This window comes from Protomyctophum bolini, assembly GCF_963924005.1.
Source record: "Protomyctophum bolini genome assembly, chromosome: 9".
Classification (NCBI taxonomy): domain Eukaryota; kingdom Metazoa; phylum Chordata; class Actinopteri; order Myctophiformes; family Myctophidae; genus Protomyctophum; species Protomyctophum bolini.
This window is the reverse complement of record NC_137870.1, coordinates 42,967,280-42,988,824: the sequence shown is the minus strand read 5'-3', so window position 1 is coordinate 42,988,824 and position 21,545 is coordinate 42,967,280. Positions and strand designations below refer to the sequence as shown.

The 21,545-nt window shown below is 41.8% G+C and overlaps 1 protein-coding gene across 1 annotated transcript; it reads right to left on the bottom strand.

Annotated features, from left to right (window-relative positions):
- Positions 1-672: 672 nt before the first annotated feature.
- Positions 673-21,233, bottom strand: LOC308321886 (alpha-2-macroglobulin-like; the record flags this gene model as incomplete). The annotated part of the gene is made up of 30 exons (XM_080772982.1): positions 673-719; positions 1,463-1,568; positions 1,935-2,003; positions 2,410-2,500; positions 2,703-2,827; positions 2,970-3,197; positions 4,315-4,496; positions 4,761-4,926; positions 5,068-5,142; positions 5,407-5,578; positions 5,702-5,777; positions 6,213-6,389; positions 7,429-7,521; positions 8,256-8,307; positions 8,589-8,710; positions 8,925-9,051; positions 9,323-9,548; positions 9,762-9,864; positions 9,950-9,977; positions 10,259-10,327; positions 10,612-10,761; positions 10,940-11,085; positions 11,297-11,360; positions 11,831-12,058; positions 12,404-12,598; positions 14,565-14,696; positions 14,839-14,859; positions 15,311-15,363; positions 20,744-20,849; positions 21,171-21,233. The coding sequence occupies 30 exons, from the start codon at positions 21,231-21,233 to the stop codon at positions 673-675; spliced, it is 3,492 nt and encodes a 1,163-aa protein (XP_080629108.1).
- Positions 21,234-21,545: the final 312 nt, after the last annotated feature.

Here is a 21,545-nt window from a genome sequence, read left to right as displayed (position 1 = left end):
GGATGACATTGTGAGGAATTCAAAATATTCACATTTAGATTTATAAAAAGGGGTTAAGCAAACATCTACCATATGATCCATTACTCATTTTGTCGATACAGTGCTGTACTGCAATAAGCACATTTTGAGGAAAAGTTCATAGAATTGCCCAGTATTTAAATAGGCATGGGATCTGATAGTTTTAAGAGTAAAAACAAAAACTGTTCTGGAACCACTGCTCTACTACAAAGTTGTTCCCAAACCTTTTCATGTCAAGGACCCCCAAATTGACATTATAGACCAGCCATGAGCGCAGATTTTGACGTCTCCAGCAGTGATTCTCAACCCGGTTAATTTCAAGGATCCCCAGTTTACCTGCATTAGGCTACGGACCGCCAATTTATATTGTAAAATCGATGTTAATTTAACTCCGAGAGTGTACAAATAGAAATGGACCCCCATAAGGGTCCATTTGGTTCCAAACATTTAGCTGGGGACCCCCTGGAACTGCCTCAAGGACCCCAGACCCCATTTTGGGAAGCACTGTAGAGCATGCCATGTACATCGATACTCATTGGTCAATAAATTATATAAAAAGGGATGCATTTAGAAGATACAGGTACACTTACTGTAAACACACATTGAGGAATCATTAGTAAAATAGTATTTACCTGCTGGCTACATCATGCATGGTTACTGGCAATGACAAGGATAGCTGTATTCCGTCTCCATGTTGTCACCTGAGTGAAAACAAGACCATGAGAGTTTACTTCAGAGCAACAGGACAGAAGAGTCCTCCATTTGGTGTCCGTTAAATCAGATATTGGAACAACTCAAAACGCAGATTGACCAACAGCTTAATCACCATTTCAGATCAACGTAAATGTATAATAAACTGCATGCAACTATAATCAAACCATTTGATTTTCTCCAGGAGTGTCTTTGCCCCAGAGCTAATCTTGCAATCTGCCGTTGCCAAATAAATGTCGTGCCAGTAGGACAACATACAGTAGTACCTGCAGACCTCCTTCCACAGGTTTTATTATTAGTTATTCATAATGGAAGTATCGGCTCAAACCGTGCCCAAATCTGGAAATGGCCGATATACTTGTATGCGGCACACATAAAAGCAAAGTGCATGTATTGTCAATTTGCCTACAACACCGTCAGAATAGTACAATAATCTACTGTAAAATGCATGCACATCCTCAAATACTAGTACAGTGTTAAACCTCTCCTACATCTCAGTCACACATGTACTCACTCAGGGTTTAGTCACACATGTACTCACTCAGGGTTTAGTCACACATGTACTCACTCAGGGTTTAGTCACACATGTACTCACTCAGGGTTCAGTCACACATGTACTCACTCAGGGTTCAGTCACACATGTACTCACTCAGGGTTCAGTCACACATGTACTCACTCAGGGTTCAGTCACACATGTACTCACTCAGGGTTTAGTCACACATTATGTACTCACTCGGATGGTAGTAATCGTAGATCTTGACCAGTGCTGGTTTCAGGTTCAGAACAGGGACAGTCTGTATGAGCTCCAAGGTGTGGTTGATAGGTATGCCTCGTGTTAACTGTTGGCAGAAATGTAGTTCACCATACCACACCATCACTATATATTGTCATAAATGTAACACTCATGCCAAGTGATTCCCAATAGTCCTCCTTGGTCTTTCCATTGTACCAGGACCACTAGGACTGTTGCTCCACTCTATAACAGGCCGACGTCTAATCAAAGCCTCGGGAGCACCTGCTGCCGTTTTCCAACAATTCATTAATGTATTAAGTAGCTGTGTAATAAGTGGGATAATGTCTGCCTAGGTGGTCATTGTAGGATAATTCACCTTCAGGGTGACGCTTCACATCGGTGGTTATAAACGCCCCGTCTGAATTATCTCTACAATGTGACCACCTGGACCTTAATTATCCCCAACTCTCACCTCTGTTAGATACAGAATGATGTGGTCGTCCTTTTGCTCTAGAAGATCCACCAGCAGAGCCATTTTCAGCTGTGAAGAAACCATATTAAACATCCATTACCTCTGTATTCTTATCATACTATAATTCAGTCTCTGTCTGTCTGTGTGTCAGAAACAGCGCGTTCTCTCATCATTGCCTGCACCAATCACTCCCACTTTTCACACAGGCATTGACCATATGAATATGGAGGTCTTAACGGAGGCCTTTTTTCAATTTGACACATTCATGATTAATAATGAATTTATTAGTGAATTAAAACGGACCCGGGCGCAGTACCCCCCTTGGGAGGCAAATATCTCACGGGTAAGGGCTGGTCATACTAAACAGGTAAAATATGACGACCAATACAGAGGTTATGGATGATAACCAATGTGTTGGAACGTTAACATCTACAAATTAAAAGTTCTCACCAAGACAAAAATGTTTATAACTCACCCTTTTCAAAGACTCTGGGTGTGGGATGAATCCAGAAAGCATCGCCACATCAACCAACACCATGTTGGAAGTGGTTTCATTTCCAGTATATCTGTGTGGGTATAACACGTTAAAACATCATTTCTAATTCAAGCATTTTGGGGGGAGGTTTTGGGAAGCTTTTGGCTGTTTGAATATACAATAATATTGCCTATAATTTGTTCACAATTCTCATATTTAGTGGGGATTTCTTTGTCGTCAATAATGGGTACATTTAACATGGTTGTGGTTCCGTCTCTACAGGTGATCCTTACAGGCTTTGTAGTTTCAGAGTCATCGTCGGTGTCAGAGAGTGGCTGCTGCAGTCGGCCTCAGGCGTGACCTTGATGGACAAACTGCTTTCCTCAACTGGTGTCGGGATGTTGTACTTAAGAGACATCTGAGGAAACGGAAGAGGAATTTCATTTCTACAGTCATGAAGAGTAAATGGCTTAATTCTACATGGCTTGTTTTTAAGAAAAAGGCCATTTGTAATTACATATAGGACGGTTAATATACAACTTTATAGATAGTGAGCTCACCTGCACTGCGAGGCATGCAGTGCCCTTGACCTCCAGGCTGTACACTCCTCCCCTGACAATGTGCAGCGCCTTCTCCTGGTAGAGCAGTCTGTTGGCCATGTTCACGTTGAAGACCTCTTCACCGCTGGAGGATTTGACCGTCAGAGTGCTGGAGTCCTCAGGGTCGTAGTACGTTTTGAAGTACAGATCGGCGAAGCGAGCCAGGGCCTGAATAGCCACTACCGTGTCCTACAAAGCACACAAACCACGTCTGAAAATCAGTCTGCCACGTACAGAGCTATGTTGACCAGCTGAACAGTGCTTGTCTGGTGATGTTCTGATGCAAGTCACCAGACAGGCCGTGTGGTGGGATTGATCCGTCTACAAGCCTACTTCTACGTTTGAATGGAACAGTTTAATTCACCACATCTTCACCATCTGTGTTTACTGACTAACGGAACAGTGGGGAAGCGGGAGGAAGTCTCCATAGGGATACACCAGCAAGGGCATATTATGCAAGAAGCTGATCAGTGTAATTTCACACCACCTAGCTCAGTTCAGTGTTCCTGAGGTTATCCCAGATGTGGCTGTAGCAGCTAAATTTAGCCAAAACACTCTAGAGGCGATCGACAACAACGGGAGTTATGATTAAATCTACTGCGACTAGCGACGGGACCGCGGTGGGCCTTCTAAGACATCTTTTCTTAGAATTAGATCAAGAGTTAACATTTACGATTCTCAGTCTCGTGTGTAAAAAAGCAGGGGAACATTTTAGATGACGTCCCACCGAATGTTGTGCAACAGGCGCTCCCAGCCTGTGGAGCGATGCGATGGGTTTGGATATAAATACTGTCTTTTTGAGGAAACATAGTCCTGGGCACTGGGTGTTACCAATTGAAAGGACGGTGAACTTTGTCCTGTGCGTTAAGGGTGTCAACAATGAACCATTTCATATTTCACAATTTTGAACAAAGTTGTCTGATTCTCTTCATTATTATTACCACCGTATTATTTTTCAATAGAACCTCCTCCCTACCCATGCCACTGGCCAAAATCAATGTATAATATTGCAGCATCACAGATAAGAGATGTTGCAATGGCTTTTATGTTTTACTACTGTGTATTACGCGAAAGCGAGACTGCAGGAGAGCAGAGCAACATCATAATAGTTACAAAGATGTGCGGTTTCAGAGATCTAAGGAGAGCATAAGAAAGTGTCAGAGATTTAAGGACCTGCCGTTTAGAGCTTAAGAAAGACGAACCATTTAGAACGAGGAGACTACTCTCGCAAACCGTGCAACAAGGTGTGGAGTCTGTGGACGTTCAGTAGGCAGCATTTCATCCGATAGAAAGATTTGAGCCGAACCTGTGTGGAGGAGAATCCACCGTGGGAGTTCTGCTGGCGGGCCAACCACTTCGCGATGGGAGTATAGTCTGCAGCTCTAGGTTCAGGGCTGTAAAGCTTGGCCAGCAGCACGTAGGAGGTGATCTCTACGGACAGAGAGGCCGAAGTGTCGTCGGAGGTCTGAGACCAATGCAGGAAACCTCCTGGGGAAGCACCAAGACACAAAAATCTATCAACTTTACTGGTAAATGCACAACAATAAAAGGGTCTGCTCATGCATAAAGTGAGTGCCGAGTTTGACGTCGTCTAATGTTTTACTGTACATTATGGGTCGTCATGGCCATAAGGTATTTTTTGTCACTCCTGCACAACCTCCACTGTATAAACACAGCACTGTAATGCTTTATGGCTGCTAATCAAGTAAATACAGTTTGATAACAATCTTATCTAAATACTTTCAGTCGCACCATCGCTTTCCAATGCAATCTCGTCCAGGCGATTAAGGAGCTGTGAGCTTGCAGTCGTGTCCCCCGCCAGAGAGAAGACGTAGGCCAGCAGAGCTGTGGTGTAGGTGTTGGTCTCCATGGACACATTGATGGCATCCTTCAGGCAAGACAGACTCCCCACATGTTCCTACAGAGAGACAAGTAGGCCTTATACCTCCAGTGACATAAGCTAGCCTTCTCCAGGCAAAATGTGCTTCATTTGAATAATGGCACCACAGCATTCTCTGAATCTTATTGCAGCAAAACTCAAAATTCCCAGGACAGTTACCTTGACATCGATACCGAATTCTAGGAATGTAGCAGTGATGTAAGCACTGAGAGTCACTTCATCCGACACTCCACCCTGCAGAGGAGAGCAATAATACAAAGACATGTTACAATCTCCCATTATGTTTCCAAAATATATTTTAGAGTTTTTACTCCAAAATATATTTTAGAAACATTAACATGCTACACTAAACTCCTTTACAGAGTGTGTACCAGTGTTGTTTTTGGCAGCAAATTTCAATTTTAGTTTTAGTACTAGTCTCTTGAATAGTTTTCACTTAGTTTTAGTCGACGAACACAACACTGGTGTGTACCCGACTCCAATTGGTCCTCTCTGTACCTTCAGTCTGTTGTTTAAGAGTCTTCCAGATTGTTCAAAACAGCCATCGGGTTTCCTTTTACTATCCAGCCAGGTCTTGGCTTGTTCTATGGTCGACTGTATGTTCAACTGGTCGAGGGGGTTGTAGAAAGACTTCGCTTGGACCAAAGTTCTCAGGACAAATGCAGTCAACCTGGACAAAGATATTTACACACGTGTGTGTTATCAAGACATTAGTTGAGGAATGATTATATCCCCATACCTCAAACTAAATTATACTGTAGCATTTGTTATACACATTTAATAATATTCTCACCAAGTGTTCTCTTCACCGTTTACAAACGTGCTGTAGGCACCATTGCTGTGCTTGTAGAGTAGTTGTCTGTGGTAGCCTGCATTTAGATTATTCATTATTATAAAGTCATGACAAATACAGAGGAACACAGCATTGTGGGTGAGGTAAAGGTGTGTTGGGAGGGAGACACTCGATTGCTGGCCCTTGAAAATCATCATATCATCATACTATAATTCAGTCAATGTCTGTGTGTCTGTGTGTGTCAGAAACACTGCCGTAGCTCCTCACTGCCTGCACCAAGCGCTCCCACTTTTCACACACACACACACAGGCATTGACCATAATAATATGGAGGTCTTAACGAAGCCCTTTTTTCGATTTGACATATTAATGATTAATAATGAATTAAAAGTGTGAAAACACAACCGGGCGCAGTACCCCCCGCGGCCACAAGGGGGGGGGGGGGGGCAAATATCTCACAACGGGTAAGGGCTAGTTTACTAAATTAAGACAATCCAGACACTTGACTCACCGCCGACCAGGAAGGGCAGGGCCTTCTCCTTGATGGCCGCTGTCAGCTGGTTTGTGTTCTCCAGGTATTGCAAGACGTAGACGTTGGGAGCTAAGAGCGCCATATTCTGTTCCCCACATCCATACGGCATCCTCAGCAGTCCAGCCACGTTCTTCATGGCACGGCCCAAGAGGTCACCTGTTGTCAAAGAGATACTAGATTGAAACTAACAGCAAAGGGGCTCCAAGGACAGCAATGTTGGCCTATCAGTCTCAAAATCTCTTGTAAACTACTGGCAGTATGTACAAGTTAATATTTTAAAATGTTCATCACCTATGGAAACAAGATGTTCCAGAGAAAATGTGAGGTTATGAATTAAGGGAAGGGTCTGGGTTATGCTTTGTAGTTATAAAGAGCCATAAAGGGGTGCTTGTTTAATAAACGGTCAATGAGTAATACAAATGTTCAGAAGATTACATTTTTTTTGGTATTAGACCGTCCTTGAAATAAGGCAATTCAGTCAGATAACTCACAAATAGATTTAACCAAAATGTATTGTGAATTTACACGCTGTACACTCAAGACATGCTCCTTATATGGCCAGTACAGAATTAATTCCGTTCATCTTTTTTTTACTATGGAAAAACATTTGACTAGTTCAACTAGCCAATCTATGGACATGTTGTGAGATTGTAGACTGGCCATTTTAACTATTCAAAAATGTTTTGCAAAATAGTAAAAAAAGAAAAAAGACAAAGTGTAGGGATAAGGGGTTTAGCGGTGACGAAAATGTAGCCCCATATACCCCGCCCAATTGGTCAGCTGACTGCCACATCAGCAAGCGGCTGAGGCAGCCGTGGCCGAACGGTTTGCAGAGCGGTCTTGATATCGGAAGGTCGCTAGTTCGTATCCCCGGACCGGCGCGTTAAAATTACCACCGCTGAAGTGCCCTTGGACAAGGCATTGAACCTCTACCATGAAATGTTCTATGAGCAGGGCCTGGCTGTAAACAAGTTCTTAAGCTTAGTCTAGTTACCCTTTCCCTTCAATGAGAGTCTAGTTGCAAACACTGTATACACCCACATAGTAATGCAGCATATTAACCCCTCCAGTACATGTATGACCCGCGAGCATAGCATGAAGCCACGCGAGTTTATTTGACTGAACTGCCTCCGCAAGCTACGCATCATAAACAGAAAACCTTGAAATTGAGTAAAAACAAAACACGCATCCTTACCCAGGACGGATATAGAACAAGTGGCCGATCCCGTAATCACATTCTCAGGGAGTTGGAGCTGGAAGTCCTCTGTTAGAGTCTCTCCGACATATCCTAGACAGAGGAAAAAGATTTAACTTTGAACAAAACATGAACTCGAGGAACAGAAATGAAACAGTCACCTCAGTCACAAGACTCTGGAAACGGGCATTATTATTAGGTCCCGCCCGGTGTTGTCAACCACTGAACCACCCCCTAAAGAACCAAACATTTCACAGCAGGATTCTATACTTTTGAAAAATTCAATTTTGCCTATAATGGCATGCCCAAAAATGAGATAGGGTTAGTTTAGTTGGTTTAAGTCGTTAATGGCCGTGTCACAATATTAAACAGGAACAAAGTACATTTAAAGTCATTCAACACTACTTTTGCCTGGGAATTATTCCATTCCCCCTCCCCCCCAGCAGGTGAAAAGATTACTAGCCCACGCTGGTCTCTTTAGAAGTGTTAATATTCCAAACGAGATGCTCAGGTTAAGTCAGAAATTAGGACAGAACATCGGCGTTCTGATCAAAACCATGTTGTTGAGCATCGTAGATTTAGAGAAAGTAGTGTCTGCCCGTAAACAAGTGAATTTGGATGTGTCCGGGAGCTCTGAGCAAGGAGTTGCCTACCGTAGCAATGGCCGCGGTCAAAAAAAATAAAAAGTGATTTCAGTGGTCTTGTTTTATATCATTAAATAGAATACTTGTACACACGTCCTTAGCATCATAAGTATATATATATATATTTTTTAATAATCTTTGCCCTGAAACTATCCACCCTGTGTTAGTTCTGCCAGTACTCACCTTTAGCAGACAACAACCAGTTGTAGGTCCGTCTTACTTCCGTTCCTTCCGACTGAAAAGGGAGAAAGGCAGACAATTCAATCCAGTATCGGCCAAATGTACATCGAGTAAAGCAAATTGCACTTTCAAAAGTGCTGGACTATAACTGGCCAGACACCCCTAGTGGGGCCAATAACTAAAGTGAATTTAGAAAAGTTGGCCTCCAATTAATTTTATTAAAGCTATTTGGAGCAGAGGGCACACCAGATTGGACATGTGACTCTTTGGAAATCGTTGCATAAACAAATAACTATAGATTGTGGGTTTAAAATCTTAGGACCGTTACAACTCTACCTTGATTATCAGAGAGCGAGTGATGACATCAACGCGACCTCTCTCGGGTACACTGACCGCCTCGTTGTTACACGATACAGTGGACGCCACTGCCTCAGCAGTCACAGTCACATTAACAACGCCTGGAAACATACATTAGCAATGACAAACATCTCTGATAACATGGAGATCAGAAGGTTCTCTTGAAAATGGACTGGAAGTAATGGAAGCCGCCTTCCGTGGGCAATGTGCCGTTTGATTATGTGTCATAGCTTGTCCCATAGGGAAGCCAAGTGTTGGTACAACGTTATTGCATGGTATTGAAAGATTTAAACTGTGCTAGAGTTCAGGTCTCACCTAGGACATAGACATCCATAGTCCAGTTGAAGGTCTTGCGTCCGTTGGCACAGACACAGGAGGAGTACTCTTCACCAGGGATGGCTGAGAGAGTGTAATCTGATGAGCGGCTGGGAGTCGCACTCACCTGATGGAATAAAAAAAACAAAGTGAAATGAGATGATTCAACCGTACTATATTAAAATATAACAAGACAGGGCTCCAACTACAGTGTAGCTTTTTAGTCATCTGGCCAACCTATAATTTTCATATGATTTCTACAGTATGACTTAGACTTAATATTTGGGCAATGTTTCAGCCCGAGTTAGCCACCAATGACTATTGTAAATATGTCTACACAGGTTACAGAATGTACCAAAAGTTGCCACAAATGTACTGGCATTTACAACAACAAGTACCATGATGCAGCTGGACAGATAGTTGAAGACGGTAGCCTTCAGAACAAATGTCTCTCCCCTGACGATGGAGTAAGGCAGGCTGAGCTCCAGGAAGAAGGGCTGGAAGACTTTGAGCTCCTTGGGAGGAGCGAGACCGAAGCCGCTGGACGACAAGCAGAAAGCCTCCGTCTCCCATGTGGTGATGGTGTCTGGGACAGTGAGGGACATGTCCGCTTTTCCCGAGGTCCTGGATGGAAGGACAGACAGGCAAATATTAAACTATTGGACATCAAGTACATACTGGCTTATGAGAATGAGTTCCCCCCCCTCTGTATTTATGAGGTTGGATTGTAAAGACACAAACTTCATAAATACAGCTTTGAAGTGAATCTTGAACTACTCAAATTCCATTTCAAAGAATAGGCCGTTTAACGCTCGTGTTGTAGCTCTGTGCACTCACCCCACTGCCACCAGGTCCCATATCCATGTCTCTGGGAAGAAGGAGCGGATGGTCTGTATGGAAGATCCTAGACCACCACTAGCGAAGGCTATTGGTCCTGGCACTGAGGGGGAAATAAATAAATCACTATTCATGAATACAAACACAAGCACACTGAAATCAACTAATGTCACGGTTGTTAAATTTACTTGGGACTTGTTTGTAGTACTCTCTTCCCTTGAAGAGGACACAGGAATGTGCTTTGACACGCAAATTTGTTGCCATCTTCAGTCCCAAGTCCTAGAAAAAAACATTAATACTCTAATAAATTGGGAGTGCATCCTTTAACAGACCTCAAAAGAATATATATACTGTACATATTATCCTTTAGAAATGTAAAAGTTATACATTATATTATTGCAAAGAGATACCTTAAACACTGTGAAAGCATCCTTTCTTTCATCACGTCCAACGTGACCAAAAACACTTCTTTTTTGTCTCACAGGCAAACATTGTACAGGCTGCACAGCATCGTAAAGGTCAAATGGAATAGAGTAGGCCATCTTGACCGGCAACCGGTCAAATATCTGTTCAAAAGAAAAGAGGTTGAGGTGAAAATGACCCGAGTCTTTTGTAAAATACAGGGTGGTTGGGGTAAACAAACAAGGTCCAATAACAATGCAAAATTACTGGACCCAGTACGATGCTCAAGCAAGGCTGACTGTGTACCCTCTACTGTACGCACAGCGTATAAATGAAGACAGGAAAAGACTACATTTACAGAAACTGCCATGGTGTTTTACTATAGGTACTGTATCAGAAACAAATTAAAGGCCATAAATGATTATGTCAGGGAATAAGAAAGTCTCACCTTGTCTGCATCCAGCCGCTTCCCTGGCGCCTTGATGTGAACACTCTTGTCGATGGCACTGACGCCACACAGAGAGCCTGCCGTGGCCGACACCTGCAGTGTGTTCTTCTCTCCGGGGATCGCCGTGGATGGAGAGAACTCCAGAACCACCTGGATTGTAAAACAAAACATCACCATGAATGCAGACCTTGACACGTGCAATGTGTCAAGCCCCAGGTTAGCCCCACTCACATTTGAAGAGTCTTCTGACTCCACAGTGACCAGACAAGGTTACCCAGATCCCATGAACATTGGCACAAAAGAGAGCAGAGGCCAAACTTAAACTGACCTTATTACGGAAGCATTTCTCTGTGGTGAAGTCTGCGCTGTGAGCAATGACCGTCTTACTGGGGAGGACGGCGTACACAAGCACCTGGAGCAATGGAGCCATTACTGGGGTGACATCCAACTTGAAGGAGATCTCGCCATCGTTGACTGGAAACACAGCAGGTAAGGAAATTGGTAGTAAACTGTAGCTGCAGTATAGCTTAATCGAATATGAATGTATATTACTGCTGCAGCTTATAAACATTTCTGCTTATTTTAATAACCTTATAGCTCTCAAACTAAATGTACAGTTTAATGTCAAAAGAAACACAGGAAGCTTAACAAAAGACAAGGGCAATTACGTCCTGTGTAGACTTACTTGAACTACACAGCACATCAATAGTTACTAGTCCTTGGTGGCGAATGGCTGCTCTGGATAAAATCTAGAGACAAAATGGAGATATGGAGATAGTGCCGATGATACATACATGTACATAAGTTTAGTCAACTGCACATTTTGTTAATCGAAGTACTGAATGTGTACTATTGCCAGGGTGTAGACAACCACATGTCACCACCATTATATAGCAGACATAAGAGTTTCATTGGGAAGAAGATGCTCCCTCTTAGTTCAGCTCTGCTGAACAGCCATGTAAACAACCTGTAAAGGGTGCATTATTTCTGGAGAACAAAATGACAGTAAGAACTTCCGTTCGGCAGTTCATGCACCTCGAAGATTTTCTAAGAAACCGGACACCTGCTCAATTTATTGTATGCTGCAGGACTTTATAGGCGGTCCGGTTTCTCACCCACAGACACCGCAGTCCCAGGTTTCCCCAATATCTCCAGTAAACTTTATGCCAATTAATTGAGTTCGCCGGCGTGCCCAGCCAAGCAGTGTGGTACTACTCACCAGGTAGACCAGGTCCACGCGGCCTGCAGTCTCTCCAACTACAGTGTAGTGGACGGTGATGTTGTTTTCTCCATTGCAGACCAGTGGGTTCCAGGTCCTCTTCACCTCCAGTGAGCTCACGGTCTTGGGGTCAACGGTGCCTTCCTGGACCAGGGACAGCTGATGTGTCCCTTCCTCAATGTGTGGCACTCTGTACATATGGTACTGCAACTCTGTTGTCGCACTAGCCTTGATGAGAGAGGTTAAATTAAAGTCAGTCAACCAGAATATTAGTTTGTATTATACGTTCCCTTTTTAGACCTCCGGTGATGCTTCAGCAACATTTTGGAACTCTTGTACCCTATGATCCGACACACATAACCTTGGAGCTGCCATTTTCATAGATTTGGTGTGACGTGAAAAATGGACTTCAATGTAGACTCCTGGGGGACTGGGTTAAGGCTCATACTGTACACATATATATATATATATATATATACACACACGCATAGTTTTGAGTGCCAGGCTGTGCCTTCACCTTTCTAAAATGACAACCTTCTCGTGCAGGAAATTACATAACCAAGGCTGACTTACTGTGAGAAAGATGTCCTGTCCTGCAGGGTCTTTGGAGTCTGTCGTGTTGAATGAGAAACTGGCCTCACCGTTGCGGTCAGTCCTGACAATATCGAATGCGTACAATATTGTATGCGCCGTTGACCGCCGTTGACCCTCAAACAGGTACACCGTCATGTCAGGAATGGGTGCGTTATTAAAGTAACGTGCTTTGACCTGTCGGAAATAAACAGATTATATACAGAGTGCATAATAATATGGCCAAATGTGTACAACTATAACTATGAAGCATTTGGACTTACTTTTCCTGCAATCACTGATTGCTCCTTATACACCATGGGTGTTTCAATGAAGGAAAGAGATCCAACACAATAAACAAGAGCGACCACCTTTTCTTGTGCAGACAGTGCAATACCTGTGGAGAAAACCATCATGTCATTTCAGTGTTAGAAACATTGATGAGCTACTATATAAGCTCATGGCTTCATTTTTGCTTGAAACGGTTCCAACAGTGTGAAGACTTGCCTGTTCCATCTTCCTCTACTTTTGCATTGAGTTGCAGTTTATCATCAAGAGACTTTTGGGCAGGTGTGGTGAAAGTTGTCATATTGAAAGTGAAAGTTCCACAGCCCTTCCCACCCGTCTGTGTACAAGAGGAAAAGAAAATACATAATGTGTGATTGACTGAGATTCTCCCCTTCTATTCCTCGTGTGCACCAGATAGACCTCAGAAGCCAATGGTTATAGATTGCCATAAAGTTGATGAGGGCATTTAGGCACATAACGTCATGGATTAAAGCAAAAGCCAAAGCCAGGCAAAGCGTTGGCCAAGACCTATTCTGCAATTTGTGAAACAGTGTTCATAGACATTTAGTACAATATGTAAAATGTTTTGTTAGCCATAGCCAAACCATGTATTGAAGATAGTTTAACCGTTGCTTTTATGAAATATCCAAGATCATTGATTGAATACTTTAGTGCATTAAGGCTAAAAGGGATAACACAATAGTCTAGGTATGAGGGGATTGAGGTCACTGTTTCTTTGGCCATCTTCAAACACCGTCTTCTACCCTGAGCCATCTCGAAACTGCTTAAGCTTAACACAGTCTTCTACCCTGAGCCATCTCAGACTGCTTAACACAGTCTTCTACCCTGAGCCATCTCAAAACTAGCAAAGTGTGTAAATTTTTGGGAGTGTAGCTGCATAACAAGGAAGCCATGCCGACTTATATGTAATCCAAATGAACAAAGTCAGTCAGTAGTGGCAACTGAGAAACCAATTGCCTTTAATCTAGTACCAGCGTTGCAAAATGTTCAATTTTTTCACTGCACAATTTATATATAATATATATATAATAGATCATATTACCCGTTTACTCTCTTTATGACAGGGCACAGTCATGCCAGGAACAGGAACACTGTATCGATCAAGTGGTCGGCAGACCTCCACTTCTATCGTAGCAGGCACAGGCTGTCCATAGGTGTACCTGATGAAGAGACGTACAAACTAATCTCTAAAAAGGTAGTCACCCATAGCAGACATAACATTTTAAGGCGTTTTTTCCATGCAGGAAAGTAGGCTTGCTGTAAATTATAACGTTTAAATGACATGTTTATTTTCTGTGGGAAACCACAATGTGTTAAGTGTAGACAAAGACCACAGGAACAGAAAAGCCAAGATAACTTACGTTGCACAAACTTTAGCTGTAAATTCTTTTTGTTCAATGCTCAGCTTGTCATCCACTTCCAATTTGACTTCAAATCTTGGCAAAACTGTGGACAATTGTTGCACATTTGACATGAAAGTAGATGCCGCACAAGAGAACCATTTTCACATACATGCTTAATGTTTTAATAGGTGAGACTTTTCATAATATATAAATTTTAGATTCTTGAATTAAACTCTTCACAAAAAGTTCTGAAACTTTAACTTTGGGTAGATCATTTCTCCCCTTTAATACCAATTCTTATTGTATTTTTATCATTGATTAGTCACCTTTTCAATGAGGTACAGCTTGTAAGGACCAGACATTCATGGACTGAGCAACACAGCAAAACAAAACGAGTCCAGACCTCAACCCAATTTAACACTCGTCAGATCAGCTTAGGCGTGCTGTAGTGTAGAGCGACCAACAAATGAACCCTTACCGTATTTCTCCACCTTGAAATAATGATCCTGTACCATGCCGTCAACATGAACAATAACTCTGTAGGGTCCTTCGTGGGCCTCAGGGTTCAGTGGGTAAGAATGCTCCACAATGCTCTCATTAGACATTTGGTTCAACCACTGTGCAATGCGGTTACCATGAGCATCCTGGTCAAACGAGAGTTGTGGAGAGAAGAGGCAACGGACAACCATATCATCTCACAAACAATCTCATCTGTAGTCGTACGACATCTGATTTGGTCATTATATGCGGTGCATGTCATTATATGTCAAACACAGTGAGTCTTACCTCAATCTCTACCATCTTGTACTGAAAGATAGGAAAAAAAAAGAGACAATTCTGTTAAACAGGAACTATCATCTGTATCAGTCTCACTATCAAACACTCTGAACATTTCTATACTGTAGTCGTCACAAATGTACATGTATATTATCCACATTAGCTTAATAGCAGACAGAACAGAGGTAGCCTGGCTAATAAGCCAGACTCAAATCACACTTCTCCCCTCCCCTCCCCTCCCCAACAGCTGATTCAGTCTGGCTTATTAGCCAGGCTAGTAGCCTACAGAGGGGAGATGGCATTTTCCCCCTTGTGAGTAGTCTCGTCAGCCATCTGAGCAGCCATCTGCCGATTGGACAGAAAACCTGCACTCCAGAGCCCTTGTCTAGTTTTCATATAGCCTACATTTTCTCCAGAAAATATTGAACTGCACACACACACACACACACACACGTTTGTAATACAAGTAGCAACCACTCACCAGCTCATTGACAGGCGCGAACGTGGTATTCATGGTAAAGATTCTGAATTTCACTGCAATAAATGACATTGGATACAATTATCTACAAAGGAATTGATTGAATAAATGCTAAATGGGACAGCTGTCGACTCACAACTGATGACATTCCTTTCTCCAACTTAGTCGTTTATAAAACTCTTACCCGTTTGTCCAGGGAGGTAGATTGGTTTATCAGTTTGGATGAAAGTAATGTTTTTGTAGGATTTGATCATTATTTTCCTGACTTCTCTGGATAGGAATGTTGGTCCTTCCACCACCACAACAAGACTCAGCACCAGTTCATTAGTCACTAGTGGACAAGCCTGTGGTGGATACAGGAAAAGTTAGCATTATGTTGAAATGGGAACAACAAAACCAAGTGAAATCAACTTTATTCTGTGCCAGAGGTGACCTGGAATAGACCACGGTGGAGGAATGGTTTGTCTGTAGTCTTCTGGAAGATCGTTTTGTTCGAGTTAGGGTAAACTAGAAAGATGGTGATGTTGAGATTTTCGTTGGGCTTCATAAAATCCACGCAGAACATGGTCTCAGAGCCGGCTTGGATTACTGCAGGAATGGTCACCATGTATTGCCTATAAATTCATGGAAATGTTTATACATACATCGTTATATTTGCTAAAAGCCTAAACTGTAAACTAAAATGTACTCTTCCAACTTTCAAGAACAAAATAATATAACCAAACAGACATTCAAATGAGCTGTGGAGTGTAGCTCTATGTACTTACGGTCCTGCTGCTGCTTGACTGATAGAAATCCAGGTTAAACAGGCAGACAGAATCCATGTCCACGTCTGAATCCTACAGAGAGCCATGACTGAGGGATACAGAATCAGTTGTCTCTACTGCTGCCTGCTACATACACTCACACAGCAGTGAGTGAGCAACAATGCCCGTGGTGGAGGTGAACGCTGATTTAAGCTGCCTGAGACGAGTGCACACCTGACCTGAGTCAAATTAATTAGACTGGGCTGGCTGTGCTTTGTGGCCGGAGGGTGAAATCACCCCTCAACGTCTTCTGACAGAACAGGGACACATTGTGAGACTTAACCTGACTTCGCCAGATGGTGGCGGTAATTAGACCAGTTTCGAAATTAAGGAATTGAGTATTGCAAGTATTCACAAAGATGTGTTTGGTTTGGTATTTATACAGTAGGCCTAGACGACTCTGACTCCACAAACAAATAAAAAAAGTAAAATGAAATAAATAAATATAGTTTTATATATTTATCGTGGATACTAACGTTGATGAATTGAAAATGGTACGTGGGGCCTATTGTAAACATACTAGTGTAATGCTTTGGTTTATGGTGTCGTCCACTCACAGTTAACAGTCTTAGTATTGAGTTGTACTTGAAATGTACTGTCATTCTGCAAACTGTCAATAAATACTTCAATCAATCAATTGAATGTAAAGAAAATCTACATAGTAAAATACATTCACAAAATGTATTGCTAATTTCTTGTTTTAAATATAGCCTATGAAATATAAATCCTATAGGCCTAACTGTATAGAACATTAAACCCAACTTTTGTTACACCATCACTAAACCCTGGTATATTTTACCCAATGTAATTGTAGTGCATAAAACAAATATTTCAAAATATATTAAAGTATAGCAAATTAGCAATACAAGGCAATTTGATTTTGAGGTAGTCTTCTTTAATATTTAAACATGAAATGTCAGAAAAAAAACGAAAAATAGATCACAGGCCCTATATATGGCTATGATAAAGGGGTAATGTGGGTATTAAAATTATTCCTTCAAAAATAATGGAGCTGGGATACTTTTCCTTTGTATTAATCCTATATATCACTAATCCCAGGTGATATTTATCCAAACATGTGCTGGTAGAAAATGGTGTGCCCTATTGTAAACAAGTGTAATGCTTTAGGTGTCGTCCACTCACAGTTAACTGTTTTTGTATTGAGTTGTACTTGAAATGTACTGTAATTCTGCTGTACTGTTAATCAATCAATCAATCAAATGTCACTGAGCATCATGAAGCTACACAGTGACCCACCCATCTCTGAGACCTCAGTGACATTATGAAAACCACATCCGGGTGAAAATCACCCAGGTTGAGGGTTAAACAGATTTGAAATTGGTATCAAAATCATAAAAGGATGTAGTTACATTTATATAGTTACCGACTGTTGAACCTGCATGCTTTTACAAACTCGTGACTGCATTTGTTATTTGAGTTTTATTTAGACTCCCTATAGCTGGCATGTCTATAAATGTATCTGAATCTAATCTAAATGTATCACTAGAAGTCTCATGCCTATAAATAAGTGTATATTTATATTTGTGGAGAGTTAATTATCTGCACTTTTAAATATTATGCAATCATCTACAGTTTTTCCACTCAAACATAGCATATTGCAGTATTGCATCTGAAATGTTGTTTAACATTGCTGACATTACTGAAAAGATTTATTATCACAACCCATCCATGATCCACCCATCCATCTTCAACCGGGGGCAACAGCTCCACCAGAGAGCTCCAGACTTCCCTCTCCAGAGCAACGTTAGTAACTACTTCTGGGGGATCCTGAGGCGTTCCCAGACCATCTTGGAGATATGTGATCCCTCCATCTGATCCTGGTCTGCCCGGGGGTCTCCTTCCAGTTGGATGTGCATCGAGGACCTCCTTAGGGCAGAGGTTCCCAAATGTTTTCGTGTCAAGGACCCCCAAATCAACATTTATTAGGCCACGGACCCCCCATTTGAAAACATATGCCAGTGACCCCGATAAGGGAGGATTTTTACGGCTCCAGCAGTGATTCCGAAACATATTCATTTCAAGGACCCCCAGTTTCACACGCATTTCGGATCCCCGATGTAATGGCATTTCTATCTGGGCGTTTCTAAGCATGAACAGAAGCCAAGTAGAAAATACACAAAAGCAGCTCGCTTGATTAAACAATTTCTTACTTTAAGGTATAACTGGAAGGCAGCATTGGCTATACAATGATGCAATCGCATCTGTCAGCGCTGCTATAGTGCAGTGAGTGCACGCACTGGGAAGTGGGAACAATTACAACCAAACAACACACTATACGGGCTCGAGGCCCGTTTCAATTGAAACCATTGAAACATATATAAGGCCGCCACTGGTGCCAGTTCAGCATAATCAGCACATGGTGGATCTACCCCTATGGAAGATATGGCTTTAACTGAACATTCTCTGACTGCGGCCTGCTGGAAGGTGGTGTGTATAGCCCTCCATACTTACCCCGACCTTAACAACACAAAACCCATGAATAAACAATAATAGTGACTAATCTTAATTAATTTTAAATAATTAAAGTCCTGCTTGTGAGAAGGTGCATGCCATGAAGGTGCAGGGCTGAAGTCAAACCAACCATGCCTTGCCTCAGATAGTCAGGAGTACTTCTTGTATTATAGGCCTACACTAAAGACTGTACAAATGCTGTGCTTATTAAACCGTTTATATATGACGTAGTACAGTGAGACCCACAATGCATTATGCAAACGTGATGTAAATATACACAAACACATACACGAAGAACACACATGTATTATTTTCCATGCTAATCGGGTGTATTTTCAACAAATGAGGCTGAAGAATGAGTTCTGGTGATGGTTCTCTTTGAAACATCTGTTGGATGGGGGGGGAAAGGGAATATTTAAAAGAAACTACTAAACATTGAGGTCAGTTCTGAATCTATACATTACATTTGTATTTTCTTATTCAAAAGGGGTAATTTTACATATAGTAAATGGTGCATTTATATAGTGCTTGTATCCAAGCGCTTTACATATAGATTGTACACACACACACACACACACACACACACACACACACACACACACACACACACACACACACACACACACACACACACACACACACACACACACACACACACACACACACACACACACACACACACACACACACACACACAGGGGTTGAGTCTTGCTCAAGGACACTTCGACAGCCTGGGATCGATCTGTGTCTCATAGAAGGGATGTGGGCAGTTCAGAAACCCGTCCACCAGTGACATCATCGTTAGGATGATTTCTTTACAAAAAATGTCAGATTTGTATTATCGTGAGAATAATGTCTTCCATTTTCGCATTGCAACTTTTCAGGACTAGAAAGCCTGCAGTTTCTATTAGCTTGGATTCCCCATTGATGATGTCACTGGTGGACGGGTTTCTGAACTGCCCACAGCCCTCCTATGAGACACAGACTGAGGAAAGAATTGTGCCATTTTATCATAATTATTAGTGAAGACCTATTATATGAAGATAGGTTGAAAAGTGGTGAATTGGTCCTTTAAGCTATAATTATTTAAGGGGGTGGGGGGTTAATATATGATTGTATATACTGTAGCATTTAAAAGTACAGATAATTAGATCATTTTGATCAGATAAGTTTAGATACACTCAAAACCTCACACTGCACATACAGTATAGAACAGGAACACAATGAAATGGTAACATTCTTCACATGATGCAATACCTGCTGAACGGCTGGCTTATGACGCGCATGACCATTACTGTGAATCACAACGATAGCTGTATTCGGTCTCCATGTTGTCACCTGCGTGATACAAAAACACCACTGCATTTTAGTCCAATGTTCGTTTATAGTCAGTTTCAGCATGAACATATGAGCAGTTGAGACGAATAACAGTCTTTATCCATCATGTATAAATGTGGAGGGGTCAGAATAAACTATGGACTTCTTAGACTGTTATTCGTCTAAACTGATTAGTCTTATAAACTGAAATAATAATAATAATGCAGCATGTGGTTTCAAATCTTTTCATGTCAAGGACCCCCGAATGAATGCGTATTTGACCATGGACCCACATCAGAAATGCATGCCAGTGACATGATTTGTGTTGTTAACATGCTTAAATGTAATATGTATTGTTGTTGCTTGTTGCTGTACATCCCATGATGTTTTTGCTTTTTATTCTGTTTTTTCTGTTGATGTTTTTGTTTTATTTACATGCCAAGTTGTTTGTCTTTTGTGTCTCGTCTTGCATAATTATTCATGGATTTGTATTTTTGTAGATTGAATCCTATGAGAAAAGGAGGAGCACTGTTGTGTAGTGTACATGTAGTGTTGTAGTCTATGCAGATAGCCACAGGAGAGGTTGTGTAACACTGTACTGTACTGTACTGTACTGTACTGTACTGTACTGTACTGTACTGTACTGTACTGTACTGTACTGTACTGTACTGTACTGTACTGTACATGTGTAGCAGAGTGGCACAGAGCCTCTGCCTGATGGCCACAAAAGTCTAATATCTCCCCCAGTCCAGAGGGATATCCCTTTGGTCCAGTGGTTAAGATGTTGGACTTTCACGTGGGAGGCCCGAGTTCGAATCCCGGGCGTTACACATGTACTCACTTGGCTGGTAGTAATCATAGATCTTGACCAGTGCTGGCTTCAGGTTCTGAACAGGGACTTCCTGTATGAGCTCTAAGACGTGGTCGATGGCTATTCCTTGTGTTAACTGTTGGCAGAAATGTACAGTAGATGATCAAGAGTATGTTCCTATAGATTAGCCTACCTGTAAGGTTAGATTTTTACCCTTGGAATTAACCGGAACCCGTTTTGGTGTTAGCATTATGTCATGCTTTAGCTATTGAAAAATAGCAGATCTACAAGCACCGAGTGGCGCGCTACGAGCTTGTAGGTTTGCAATCTTTGAAAAATCGAAGAACGACCGACATAGAAACATAGCTTTTAGAATCTGATCTCAGGTCAGAATGGGTTTTAAAGGTGGTCTGATTTGTATTGAACAATAATGTGTTGGTGTGAACTGGTCTCTCACCTCTTTGAAATACATAATGACGTGGTCGTCCTTCTGCTCCACATGATCCACCAGCGGCGCCATCTTCAGCTGTGAAGAAACCATCACATTGATCTGGTTATCTGTGAACTCTGTAACTCAAATAGAAACATGTACAGTACAAAATACTGTTCAAAGGTTTTCTCACTAAATGTTTACAATATCTCACCTTTTTCAAAGACTCTGGGTCTGGGATGAATCCAGAAAGCATTGTTACATCAACCAACACCATGTTTGTTGTTGCTTCATTTCCAGTATATCTGTAGGTATAAAATATTTGATAATGTATTTTACAAGAATCTCATTTTTTGGTATATTCTGTTGTAACGTGAACTATTTCATATTTAGTATGATTAT